The following is a 14612-nucleotide window of genomic DNA, read 5'->3' as shown; positions in this document are numbered from 1 at the left end:
GGGGAATGAAGTAGAATGGCAGCAGAAAATAAAATGAAAACATTTTTCCTGTGGATACTACCATCTGATGTGTATAGCTGTTGATTATAGAAAATTAACTTTAAAGCACTGACTTACATACATATAAAATAGGTTTTGAATTTATTCAAAAAGAGATCAGGAGAGTAGCAATAACGGGCTTGAGTTTTGGGAGAAGGAAAAACAATGAAGCGTGATACATCATGTCTGTCTTCAGGAAAGACCACAAAGAATGATTGAATGCAAAGATTAAAATGCTTTATAACATGTTATAATTGGGGAGGACTGAGCAGAGCTGGTTCTGGTCTGCTTTGGGTGGGAGCTGTAGGCGTCTGACATGTCGAGGCTGCAGTGCCATGTCAGAGCGTACTTCAGTGACGTGGTAGGTTTTATTTAGCGAGTGGCGCCAGGAGAATGAAAGGTAGGTGATTGAACAGCAGTGAGCTGTAATGTTGGCTGATGTGGACCTGTATAATTGGGATAAAAATCCAATTGAGTCTGTTGGATCCAGGGTGGGAGGGGCGGGTGGTAGTGTTTGTCATATGTCCATTTAACGCTATTCTTACACTTTTCCCTTTATGTTATGGCAACATCTACTTAACACGTGGCTTAAAAGGGGGATTAACTTCTTAAAACCCTGTTTTAAACTTTGTTTTCAAGTAAGAGTGTTTTTAATCACTTCAAATAATTTTCTCCTTTATGTTTTATAATGTTTCTGTTTACTGCCTGTAAAAGATACTAACTTCCCTTTTGGAGAAATGAATCCAATGGGTGAACTGGTGGCAGGCAAAAGATGGATTAGTGATATGATTTACTGACTTTTATCAGCTTCTGGATGTTCCTCAATCCACTCCCAAAAGAAGAACGCAAATGGAGCTGGTGGATTTCTGCATGTACTCGGACCTCTTCTTTGCTGAAACTGCAGAGTATTGACTAGCATCCACACTTCCGATGAGGCCTTGTTTTTTATAGTCCAACTATTCTTTTTGTTGTCCTAGTTCATATTTGTTTCAGTAATATCTGACTGATAAAAGTGTCTCTAGAGTAGTTTCAGGTGGGTTTTTCCCTTTTTTTTTTTTTTGGTTAAAACTCAAATCATCAAACTTTTAAGTAGCATGGTTCCTTTCTCTAGCTTCTGTACAAAAAAACATATTTGAGGAGGGAGAATGTCAGTAAAGGGATTCACTGTGAGAAAACAATGAAATTACTGGGTTGTTTTCAATTGGAAAATCACTTACAGCTCCAACACAAGTAGGGCTTTTTGTTGTTGGTAATATAAACCCAAACAGAAGTCTAAGCGAGAACACGTAGTCTACAGTGACAAACTAGACTGCGTCTTTCCTGCATCTTTTCTGACTTATTGCATCAGTTGTCAAGATATCAATTGGTTTCTTAGTGTGTTTACTGGGCTTGCTTGTTACGTCCTTTTTAAAGCTGTTGTTTATTAAGGAGAATAAACTGTGTCTTTTAAGTGGTCTGTATAAACAGATTTTTATAACGTGATACTCAATTGAATTCTTTGTCGTTTTATGGTTTGTGGCATTTGCTGAAGGAATCTTTATAATCATTCTGAACGACTTTAAAATTTTAGATTCTTCTGTCTAAATCTGGAGATGTGACAGAGCTCACTTATTTCGTTATGTAAGTCTAACTGGAGGAATTGCTGAAGTGCAATCAATGTTGTGTGGAATGTATAGACAGTCCTTTCTAGCTTAAAAATCTGCAATTTCATAAAAAATTGTAATTTTGCAGAAGGGCAGGAACAACCTTCAGTGTCCTCAGCACATGGATTGCATCTGGAATTTAGCAGTCTGTGTTCTTACATCCACATTTTTCTTTTTGCATCTAGTCCCGAAATGATGCTGTAGTTGTTAAGTAATGTCTACTGGCTACTGTGTTCGAGCAGCAGCACTGGAGTGAATTGGTCTGTTGTCTGTGGCATCACTCTATAAAGGAGTAATGAGTACTTGTAGTTAACATTACATACGTGTTTATTTTCAAACTTTCATTAATAACTTCCTGTTGTGTTTGCCTTTCAAGCAGATATTTTTTTTTTTTCAGGCTTATTTCTTTCTCTAGTATAAGTTGAAGTTGGAGCAACTCTCCGAGTGTAACAGTGTTTGGGGAACGATAAACGGGATGCTTCACCTGTCTACAACTTTTTTTCTTTTTCTTTCTGTGTTGGAACAGTTGGTAGTGGAAAGCTGAAAATTGTCATGGAAATAGCCCTCATCGAGAAGTCCTTTTGAGTGCTGCAGTGAAAATTGGTATCGATTTGACCAAGTTGTGACCCTTTGCAAATTGCACACTCTGCATGCGGAGAGTTTTTGCACTTGCTCGACTTGTAAAGTAGGCATCTAAAGACGGCCTCGTGCTCTGTAGCCATGGTTATCTCTCTTAGGCTTTGGCTGAACTCACCTAGGTTTGTTTCCTGTGTTTGATTACTGCACCCTCATTGCTGCCAGCATCACGTGTAGTTGCTTCGTAAGTCGGAGCTGTCAAAAATGTGGGATTATTTGCTTGTTCCTTGAATTCTGGTTTGCTTGTTTGTAGGCCGGGATCATTTCAATGCAACCACATAGTTGAAGCTGTGTACAGTTATGCTAGCATATGGTATCCTCTGCCCAGGGAATAGTCTTGATGAACGTGGGGAAACAGTGCTTAACAGGGGGTTGTTGCTGTTGGAGCAGTACAGCTAGCTCCATCCTTAGGTATATCTAGCAAAGGTACACTGAAGGTGCATGAGGAAGTAGGCGAGGGATTTCTCTTGAATGAAGAGGAACAAATGTGACAAAGATTACAGATTTAGTTCATTGTCTCATTCCTGGATCATTTTCTGTGAACAGTGCTTTACGAATACAGTGAAACTCCCTCCTGCAAACTTTTTAGTTGTTATCTACAAAAGTGTAACTTTCACGTTCTCAAGACAGGTTCAGTAGTGCTTAGTTAAACCCAGTAACATTTTTTCTTAATACATGCAGTGATAAGACCACAACAGAGACTAGCTTAACCTGTCCGTTCTCTTCCACATTGGTACTGAGACATAAATAAAAAATCTGGTTTCAGTGTCAGATAGGGATGGAAAAGTGGTTTCCACCTTTGTAAATAGCTTTAAGGAAGGCATGGAAGCATGACTTAGACACTGTGTTTTGCTTGTTTTTCTTTCTTTTACAGAAAAACTGGCTTTGTCACTTAAATCTTATATTCATACTGGTCTCGACATCTTTCAGACATAATGAGAGGTGGCAGATAAAACCATTGTCATTGCCATTACGTATGGTGATGTGAAGATAGTAAAAGAAGGGAAAATCTGGAGTTTCTCTTTGCCTGTAGGTATCCTGTGTCAGCAGTAGTACTACAGAGGTGGTAGTGAAATTACATAGTAATACTGGAGTTTTAAATTTTAACATGATCCCTTAGGAAATAAGGCTATCCGGGTAATTCCACAAATACTATATACTGATAGCAAGCTTGTCATACAGCCATGAGAAGCTTGTTGTGGGACTTGGATTTCTATGCAATGAGGGTTACCTTGTGTCTGTGGATTCCTGTAGATTTGTTGCTAGTTGTTATTTGACTAAGAGGAATTGCGACCCATAAAAAAGCTCCACTTCATCTGTCATAACAGAATGACACTTTCATTCAGCACTAGCATTTGCGCTCTCTTTTACCAGTGAGAAAATACTATCTTTTAAATTAAAAGTTCCTTATATAAAAGGAAATTAAGCCTTCCTTAAGGCCAGCCCTATCTAAAATTACTTCTGTGGGAGGCCGTGGCAACTCCATTTTGGTTTCATGCATCTGGGAATGAATAAAATGTCAAAATCATAGATAAATACATTAAAAGTGTAAGGAGAAATTAGCAATGCTTTGAATAAGTCACTGTTCCACAGATTTCAGCCACATATCGAATTCCCAAATTTGTCCAAAGTTTGAAATTGGTATCTGAAGATTTGCGAGACGCGTAGTTGTTCATGATGGATGGTCGTGCAGTGGTTGGAAAGCTGTCTCTTTCCATGAGCATCCTCAAACCCAGCTGAAAGCAGAGGATAATGTCTGTACTCAGTGTGGAGGAGTTTTGTGCGTGTTGCCTTTTAGTGTTATCCCTTTCTGACACACAGTGAATTTTATCCCTTGCCACAAGCCCTGATGAAGTGAAACAGGCATGCAGTGGCACAAAATTCTGCATTTGAAGTTCTGTGCCAATCTGTACTTCAGCCCCTTTTACTGTTACAGGAATATCTATGTTGTAAGAGGAAGTGGAGGCAGTAAGCTTATTTTATATGTATACAATGGTAACGTGAGAAGAAACTTTTAGTAAGTACCAAAATATAATTAATGTAGTCGTAAGAAGGAAGTAAAATTTTTCTGTTTATAGCAAAAAGAAGTGACAGCTACCTCACTGAGCCTTTCTTAACGTTAATTAAAAGTAGATATTTTTTATTTCTATTTCTGTAAACATGGGCAGAATAAAATAACAACTAATTCCACTGTTTGAGAATGAATGAATGATTACTGTGCTGTTGGGATCCCTAGTAAGATTGATAGGTATCCTTAATTTTAGAATTGTATTTTAAATAGATATGCTTAATATCCAAGACCTGGAGCAGTTTTTTTTAATGATAAAGACTTAATACTAAAAATAATTGCCTAACAAACTACATAATAACAGCCATTAATACAGAAATCTGCTGTGGTCAAATTACATTTCAAAAAGATAAGCTTATGTTCTGGAAGGTCAAATGGCATCTGATACACATCATATCACTGGAGCAGCTGAACAGCTTTCCAGAGAGGACACTGTATGCTGGGCTCCAAGGAATGACATAGATAGGTCTGTAAACTGTGGAAATCTGATAAACTTGTTTTCACTACTTGAGCAAATCTCTTCTGCGTGGAGTATTAAGGTACATGTCAATGTTGCTTCTTAGCAGCATCTGTACGAATAATTTGAAAACAAATATGAAATCTATACACATTAAAAATTCAAGCAGATTAATTTCATTGGTGGCTTTTGAAAATTTTCAGAATGCGGAAGTGTTACAGGAGCCTGGGTCACAACAAGTGTCAGATGGATTTTTATATATAGATATATATAAATATATATGTGTGTGTGTGTGCGTAAAATTTTCTTCGGCCTCTCTCTGCCTTCAAACCAGTGTTTGTTTTGGTTTTTTTCTAGGGTTTTCAGTCTGAAAATCTGGTTGTGCAAGAAACTAAACCTTTTTAAATATTCATAGGAACACAATATCATAATTTCAAACTGTTCCAGTTTTAAGAAGTTAAACTGACATTTCAAGGCTCTCTTTAAGACTTGCGGTGCTGTGCTGAGAAGAAAGATGGCTTGAGAAACATGTAGTTTGTTTCCTATGATTTGCTGTGGTGGGTCTCTGCATAGATCTTGATGATAGCTGGAAAGGTAACACTTTTATATGCATGGTACAGACCTTTCAGTAATTATAATCTACTAGAAACTTCTCCGTGGTGTTCTTTAATGTTCTGTCACATATTGAGTATCGAGGCAAAACATTCAATAAATCTCACCTTCTTGAACTATACTGCACTTTCAGTGTAGGTTATTTATTATTTGTGTGGCGTACAAAGCTTGCTGTGCGTTTATTTGCCCTTTGCTAAAGAAAGGTAGCCATCTGCTGCTGCTTCCTCCTCCTCTTCGTTCAGTGGCACATGGGTTTAGAGTAAAGGATTTGCCTCAAATGATTTAGAAGTAGCTTTTTAGTTAGCATGCTCTACAGTTAGTAGAAGTTCAATTAAGTGTTAATAAATAAGGGATTATCCATCATCTTTAGATATAGGGCCTTATGATACTGTATTCAACTTGTATATACCCAATTACTGTAAAACAGTTAAATGCATCATACATATATTTAGTACAATCTACCAAATACCTTTTGTTTGTGTGATCTGAAGTCAGTGTTTGAATTCCAAGTCATCCTCCTACCCCTGTTTCCTTCTCAAGGAAATAGCCTGTTTGTCTTACTGGTTTGACCTAAATACCTATGGTTTTTACTTTATATGTCTACTTTTTAAACCTGTCTGCATTCTTAGGCTTATTTACTACAGATCACTACATGTCAATTGTTTTTTGTCTTGGTCTCTGTTGTTTGGGTGCATTTATTGCATATAAAATATCCAGATTGATAACCTTTATAGTAGACTTCTTCCCCGCCGTAAATGACATTTTAGCCTAAGAAGGCCTTATTCAGAGTTACTGCCCCTCCTGTTGAAAACATTCTCATTACACTTGTTCCTGTTGTCCTTTCCACTGATGTAAGTTGGTCACGTCTGCTCATGGCTCTGTAATCAGGCGCTCTGCACTAAATCAGCTAAAATGTACTTGGAGACAGAACTGTGAGAAAGAGGCATGCAAAATGACCTCAGAACAGAAAACGTTGTTCATTGCTGCTTACCCTCCGGGCTTCTCGTTTGACACCTCCTCCGGCAGGTAGTTGCTCCCCTTGCTTTTGTCTAATGTCACTGTGGCTGCTTTCTTTGTTCCTGCTGTAGTGGATCATACTGACCTATTCGTCTTCTGTGGACCCTGGACCAGCGTCTGGAACAACATGAACATATGCAGTGCTGCTCTGGTCTCCTCCCATTCTGCACTGCTACAAAGTGCTATACTGGGTGGCGGGCGATGCCGTATGTGCATAGACCATATGGTATTTTCTCCTTAACCTACAGTTGGCTTGTTCATCATTCATTGTGATATTTTACTACATGCGTCTTAAGTTCAGTTTGTCTTTTAGAAGCTGTTTTTATTTGCTAGAATGAGTGTACTTAAATGGAAAACTTAATTTTGCAATAAACAGCTGTTGGTGGTGAAGGATATGACATAATACTATAGATTTGACTGAAGATATCCCATAAATGAAACCGTTAAAACGATGTCTGAATCATTATTGTTAAGGAATCAAGCAATGTAACTTGTGGGTCATTTTCATTAACATCAATATAGGGAATGGAGCTTGGAAAACTTGCCTCCTGACGAGTTATGTTTTCATGAGCACCGAATTTTGCCTTTAAACAGGGAGAAGCGCATTAATTGCGTGCTAATTGTGAGTTTTGTGGCAACTTGACTGCTAACTTGAGGTCTGTGTCTGTATCCACATTCTCATTCTTTGAATTGATCTTGGTATAATATTTTAAAATATTTTAAACAGCAGATGTGCATTGCTTAAAGATTTGTGTAAATGTTGATGCACTGTATACAAAATATGTCTCCCATACAATGATCTGTTGACATTATTCTCTGTTGCTTAGCTTCAGACAGTAAAGTCATGACATGTGCTGCTGTTTGGAGGATGCCGAAGGAATTGGAATCAGGCAGTCATGAATCCCCTGATGATTCATCAAGCAACACTCAAACCCTGGAGCTACTCTGTCACCTTGACAACACAGCCCATGGCAATATGGCCTGGTAGGATTCTGCATATTTTATACTCCTAGAAAAAGCCTAAAGGATAGACCTGTGCTGTTAGTTTTGTGCGGATTTATATTGTAGAAGCCATGCTATACACTTTAAAACTATTCCATCTTTTAAAAAAAAAAAAGAGAAAGTACAAATTGGATTTTTAGTCCCAGATGTTTCATAGATTAAAAGCATTTATTATAGTCCTGCAAACACATATGGAGTAACAGCCTGTGTACTGTTTTAATGTGTTTCTCCCCACCTGCCCCCATTTAAAACCTTTGTTGCACAAAGGTATGATACTTAGTATTTCAATCTTTTTATGGAATCTAAATTTGATGTTGCATTTCAGTCTTTGTTTTTCAGTTTGCACTCAACTGTTTTGGCATAAGTGCAAGTAATTTATTGTTTGTTAAGGATAAGAATCCATTATATTATATGGTGCCTGTTTAACTACTCTTTTCTCTTGCCTGGGAAAAGACAAGGAGAGCTGCAACACCGCAGAGGGTATTAGAGGTTTGTTTCCCTTTTCTTTCTGTTACTTAAAAGGAAGTGGAATTTGTCCATTGTGTATTTGCAAGCTGGGAACGTATATGACATGTTCCCACTGCTGAGGAGATACAAGGCAAAGAAGCGTAAGTATACTCAGTCCATGCTTTACCAACTACAATGTTGTTTGGCAGAATTCGAGAACCACCTGACCATCTTCCACTGGCAGGAAAATTTGAAACCCTAAGAATATGGGTTGCTGTAGTCCCAGAAGTGTCTGTCTGTCAGAAAGAATACAGCATAGGAGGTGATCATGCAAGTTGTACAGTCCCTTTCATAATTATTAGATAACTATAAGAAAAAATGTGGAATAACACACGGCAGATCTTTGTAAATTAAATGTTGCAACTGAAACCAAACAAGGATAATGCAACATTGTGGTGGGCTCAGATGGCAACTGAGCACCATGCAGCCACTTTTTCACTCTCCCCTCAGTGAGATGGAGGAGAGAAATGGAAAAGTGAGAAAACTTGTGGGTTGAGATGAAGGTAAAGCAAAAGCTGCACACATGAACAAAGCAAAACAAGGAATTCATGCACCACTCCCCATGTGCAGGGAGGTGCTCAGCCATCTCCAGGAAATCAGGGCTCCATCACATGTAATGGTGACTTGGGAAGACAAACACCATCACTCTGAATGTCCTCTTCTTCCCCCAGCTTTATATGTTGAGCATGACAGCATTTAGTATGGAATATCCCCTTAGTCAGCTGGGGTCAGCTGTCCCAGCTGTGTCCACTCCCAACTTCCTGCCCACTCCCAGCCTACTCACTAGTGGGGTGGTGTGAGGAGCAGAAAAGGCCTTGACTCTGTGTAAGCACTGCTCAGCAGTAACGAAAACGGCCCTGTATTATCAACACTCTTTTCAGCACAAATCCAAAACACAGCCCCATACCAGCTGCTATGAAGCAAATCAACTCTATCCCAGACAAAACCAGCACAAACATCAATATTGTATATCACTTTGTGTCTTATATGAATGGAAAGGGCCTCCTTGGTTTCTGTATTCGTACATGTGCTGTGTCAGGCATCCATCATAAATCTCGTTATACTTAAATATATTTCTAATAGAAGTAATTTTAAATTCTATCAAAAGGGATTTATACTTAAAATCTGTCGCAGTTCCTTTTCAAAATCTGGCCACATAAAAATTTCTATTCCCTAGCTAGTAAAAAGAAGTAGACTTTAAATGATAGTTAATTCAGTTGATTTTTAATTATGTCCTACAATGTACTGTAAGTTTAACCATGTTTCTAACCACTGGTTTCTAGTTTGATCCTTGTGGATTAAACTTGGCTAAAAAAAAAAGTAAATGGAAGGTAGTATTTACTAGGTGGTTCTTGAATAAGACTGAACACATTGGTGTATTCAAAAATGTCATCTAGGCTAACTTTTGCTAAAATCTTGGCTTCCTGAATGTTAAATTTCTTCATGGTAGTATCTTTTAGTTATTTTCTTAGGAATACTTCTCTTTAACTCTTTCATAATACTAAACAATTCCCTTTTTATTTTTTAAATATTTTGATAATTAGTTTCCAATGTAGTTGGGAATATTATTTTTTGGTTTTTATCTTCACCTTTTACCCCTTAAGACTTACACTCTTTGTCTTTTCATTTTCCATAATCTGTTTCTGTCTGAGGCTGGGATGCCAGAAGTCTGTGTGGCAGCCTGATCACCAGAGGAGGGATAGGGGCCGTATCACTGCTTTATATCAGGATGTGAATTTCTGTGAATGCCAGAAATCTATTTTTTCCTGTAATATAGCTTGTAGCACGTTCATATGTAATTTTCTGTCTCCTGTTGTCTGACTTTGTTCAGTAATAGGGCTCACAAATATCTTCTACCGTTTAATACCCATTATCTATGTATATGTGTACATATGCATGTAAAGATTTGAAAATACCCTGTGTACGGAGATAAAAGGTGTAAACTGAAATATTGGGCATTAATACCCCTTACATCAGCTCAGGCAAGCACGGCTGAGTTAGAGGATCTTCTTCTAGAGCAGGCTTTTCTTTCCCTGCTTCGATCGTAGTGGAAACGGCTCACCTTTTCAGGGGTAAAGGCACAAAGCTGGAGCTTCTGTTCTAGAGAAGCTGGAAGCAGGCTTGCCTATTTCTGCTCAACATCCTACTTTCTGCTTTCCAAATTTTATAAAATACAGTAGATGCTACTTAGTAGTAAGGTATGTGCTTCTAAAGAGAGGGGGAACAACTGAACAAAGTTGGATGGTGATCCATGGAGTAAATTTGGAATAAAATAAAAGCAAAATAAATAGGGGGAAGGTGTTGGACAACGTAAAGGGAAAATGAGTGGAGATTACAGAGCCAAGGGAAGTAGGAGCTCAATTGTGGAAGGCCTGAAAGGTGAGGAATGAAGAATTCACATTTTGTATAGGAAACAATAGTCAGCTGCCAAAAAAGATGGAAAAGGATGAATGTGTTAGAAATAATAATGGATTGCTTCTCTACTTGCTGAAGTTGAATTTTTTTTAGTGTCCCACTCAATCCATCCTAAATATGGACTTGCAAATATTACCACATCTAAGAGAAACTAGGGAGGAAGACAATTACCTTTTTTTTTTTTTTTTTAAAGTCACAGGTGTTTCAAGAACTCCAGGTTATTTATCACTAGAGTATTAAACTAGAATTTTGAATTCTCAAAGGAGAAAGTTACTATAAATGAGCTGTTCCCACAGACTTTTAAAGTACGTATATTTTATTTGGTATTTCAGCTAAGGTCTCCAATAGAGCACTGAGAAGTACCCTCTCTTCCTTAGCTGTGTGATTGCACAGTATGGAGCAACTTCACTGAGGTTGGCTTTCTACAAAAGTACAGATTTGCTACAACAGTCCTTTCAACCTGAATGGAAGTTTAAGATATTATACGTAACATACAGTTGCTTTAATTTCATCATGTTCATCCCATTCATGAACACAAGTCACCTGATGAAAGTTAAGCACACTAGTAATTGATGCCCTGAAGACAGGTAAGTGCATTCCAGAAGTGAGGTTGAGAAGTGTTTTACACTTCTTGTCCTTTAAAGTAGTATTTAAAAAACAAACAAACAAAACCCAAAACACCCAAACAAACCAACAAAAACCCCCACAAGACCACCCGAAAACATTGTGTCAAGTAAAAAAGCCAGTAAGTAAGAGAATCTGAAATTCAAAAGAAAAGCAAAAACGATGTTTTTAATAAGCTCTAAAGACTTGTGTTGTATTCAGGTAACGCTTTTGTTTCCTGTTATGATGTTTATAATGTTCACTCTTATGTTAAGCATCAGGGTATATATGTTAAAATTCTGCCTTAGTGTTTAATTAAAAAAAAACAAGCAACACCCAAAACAGTTTAATACTCTAGATCTAATTAATTTAAACCTGAAATTAATACTTCTTTCAGGATGATCATATGGTCTTGAATATATGGTATGTTAACAGTTATATATGCTTTCTAGCAAAGCCATGTAAGTAAATGCAGTCATAACTTTTTTGATATGAACACTTTTTATGTTATTTTAGTGCTTCATATGTCCCAGTACCAGAAACATAATTGTGAGGAAGGAGCTCCCTCTGATATTTGTGTAGAGGTTTCTTTGAAATGCCAGTTGCATGGGCTGGGGTATAAACTCCAGGGATTTTTGGGTTTTCTGTAACAGCTGCCCAGCTGACACTATGTCATAGGCCTTTCAATTTCTTCACATAATGCACAAAATTTCAGAGCTATCGGGAGAAATGTATTGGTGAAGCTGATTAATTACAGAGAGATTCAAAAAAATTATCAGTGTTTATGAATAATTCTTTCACACCTGCTTCATTGCACACAGTCTCATTAAGCCACCTCTGATATTACAAAGATGAAGTATAGAGAGAGTTTTTTTCAAAAAACTTACTATTTGACAGGTGTTTTCATGGGAAGTATAACTTACAGCTGCTTATCAGTACTGTCACTCTCCCTTTTATATTCTGATCCTTTCTAAAATGGTAAAAATTTTAACTGTATCTTATGTTCTACTTCTTTCCCTTTCTAATTCTGTGTGATGTCCTGAATTCTTCACAGGATTTTGCTCTCTTGAATCTTTGATTATCCTTGATTGTAAATAAATCCCTGCATTACATATAAATCCAAACGTTCAACCATTTATTGCTCTCACATTTTCTCATTTTTCCCTTTTGTCATCCTCTAAAATGTGCCTGGAACCAATAGAGTAGGTTATAACACTCATGCCTCTTTTTCATTCCCTTGAATGTTTCTGGTAATTTTGAGTGGTTAATATTGTGCAAGTTTAAAACTTGAAGCTATTCGATGTAATCACACATACTAGGGAGTAATTGCGATTCATTAATTGGATAGTGAAACATGTCAATGTGTTATGTGCCTGGTTTATTATTTTATATTAATCAGAATTTATTTCACTCTTGTGAAGCCGTTGGAAACTTAATGAAAGGAAAATCTGACGTTGAAGCAAATACTAAAGGAAAAAGATGCTGTGTCTCATGTATGTGAAACTATGTCTTCAGTTAAGTTATGACCACTTCTGATGATTATTTCAATAGATTTCATATGCTTAAAATTAGTTTTGTTGAAGTCTTTGCTCTTGTTTTGTTTACCTAGGATTTGTAAATCATGGTACAGAAATTGTGTTCCTCTACAAACCCATTAGTTTTTACTTGCAAAATACTATTTCACTTCTCCTTTCCAACTTGAAAGTAGTTTTTTGCTACATGTCGTCATATTCCCTAGTTTTACTGCCAAATTAGAGATTTCCCTCTCTCACCACCCCAAAAAAGAAACTCAGCTATTTTAAAAAAGTGGGTGTTTTTCCTGTTTATAATGCTTCCATAGCTATTCCTAGCAGTAAAATATTGGGGTTGCAGCCTGCCTCAACAATTTTTGCAGGTTAAATAGATACCAGTGGGTCTGATTTTCAGTTTTTATTGAATTGCTTAAAAGGTTAGTGGGAAATGTTAAAAAAAAAAAAGGTGTTGCAGAAGTGTGGAAAAAATAGTTATGCAGGAGAATTTTACATGTTCACAAGGAACTGGTTTTGAGCGGGTGTCCCTGTTTTCTTAGACTTGGACACCAGTTTGCTCTCCAAAACTTCATGAAACGTTTACTATTTGAGTATTTGTTCCTCAGAGTAGAATTATTTCCGAGCACAATATTCTCGGATGATTATAGATGTGGTGCTATTGCTGATACTTGCTTTACGTGGTAGTTAAAAAATCAGGGCTTTGAAATGCCTTTTGGGTGTCTGTTGGATGAAAAAATTGATCTTTGTACACTTGTAACTAAGTGCATCTATTTTGTAAAGTGTAGGTGAGAGCTGAAGGGTTGCCCTGCAGCCTCACACAGTCCATCCAGCCCAGCGTTCAGGCTCGGGCAGCGGTGATGGAGAATTGTTTAGTGAGACCACGCTAGAGTCCCATCCGCTTCCTGCAGGTTGTTCACCCAGATTCCTCCAGTACCCACAGCCACGGGATGTACCTGTTAGAGGGTACGTTTGTGTCAGGTCTGCGTAGACCTTTATCATTCTTGTTTTGCTGTCCTTTTAACAGAAAGAGTGGTGCTTTTCCTCAACTATCAGTGCAGATCTTGTGCCTAAGAAGAAAATTATGGTTGCCTATGTTTCAAATGATTGGAGAAACGTACTCAGAGGAATATTCTGGTTTGTTTTTGTTTTCCCCTTGTCCAACTGTGCAGATATCCTGTTTGTTACAAACAGCAATAAATTAGCAAGGATATGCTATGTCCATATTGGCATTTTTTGAAAAACCCATATGAAAATACTCAAATTGTCCCCCCACAAAGTAGATACCTGTTCCTCTAAAATGAGTCTGCAGGGATTTCTTTTGCCCACTCCAGCTGTTTCACAAATAAGCTTGTTTCAGCCCTTCATCTTTACATTATTACATGGAAAAAACTATTGGAATCGATTGGCCTCCAGAGTCTGGACAGGGCTTCTATATGACAGCACCCTCTCTGCTTTCTTCCCAGACATTCATACTGCTAGAAGTTTTTTCTAGGTTGACCACCTTACTGACCTTTGATAGGCAAGCTGGATGGAGGTTTCTGTCATGACATGTCACATATCCCTAATCACAGAACGGTTTGGGTTGGAAGGGACCTTAAAGATCATCTAGTTCCAACCCCCCTGCCATGGGCAGGGACACCCTCCGCCAGACCAGGTTGCTCAAAGCCTCATCCAGCCTGGCCTTGAACACTTCGAGGGATGGAGCATCCACAGCATCTCTGGGCAACCTGTTCCAGTGCCTCACCACCCTCTCCGGGAAGAACTTCTTCCTGATACCTAATCTAAATCTACCTGCTTTCAAATATTGACTTTGAGGTTTTTAAGCCCCCTTCAAGCAACAGTATGGAAATGGTCTCTGTGGCAGCAGCTGCTCCACGAGCAGTATGTTGTTGAATGATAGAGACTATGTGACTTCTGTCCATCTGCTTTGGAGATGAATCCTAGTTTTACACAGTTTTCCCACCCCTCCCAATTTCATTGAGACTCATATGTGCTGGGGGTTTGTGTTATTATGCATGTGAAGTTCATTGTACGTAGCAGTTAACTCTGGGTGACAGTATCTGCTCATGTGAAATGTTTTACTC

At 37.9% G+C, this 14612-nt stretch overlaps 1 protein-coding gene across 1 annotated transcript in view; it reads left to right on the top strand.

The window, feature by feature from the left end:
* The first annotated feature begins 7340 nt into the window (after positions 1–7340).
* The window catches only part of TSSC1 (tumor suppressing subtransferable candidate 1), a 38578-nt gene continuing 31306 nt past the window's right edge, over positions 7341–14612 (top strand). Inside the window, exon 1 of the mRNA XM_010146839.1 lies at positions 7341–7456. Within this exon, the coding sequence (XP_010145141.1) occupies positions 7341–7456 (116 nt within the window). The remainder of the gene's footprint in view (positions 7457–14612) is intronic.

Source organism: Eurypyga helias, unplaced genomic scaffold, assembly GCF_000690775.1.
Source record: "Eurypyga helias isolate BGI_N326 unplaced genomic scaffold, ASM69077v1 scaffold25792, whole genome shotgun sequence".
NCBI classification, from domain to species: Eukaryota; Metazoa; Chordata; class Aves; order Eurypygiformes; family Eurypygidae; genus Eurypyga; species Eurypyga helias.
The sequence above is the reverse complement of the archived record's forward strand: the minus strand, read 5'-3'. Positions and strand labels throughout refer to the sequence as shown.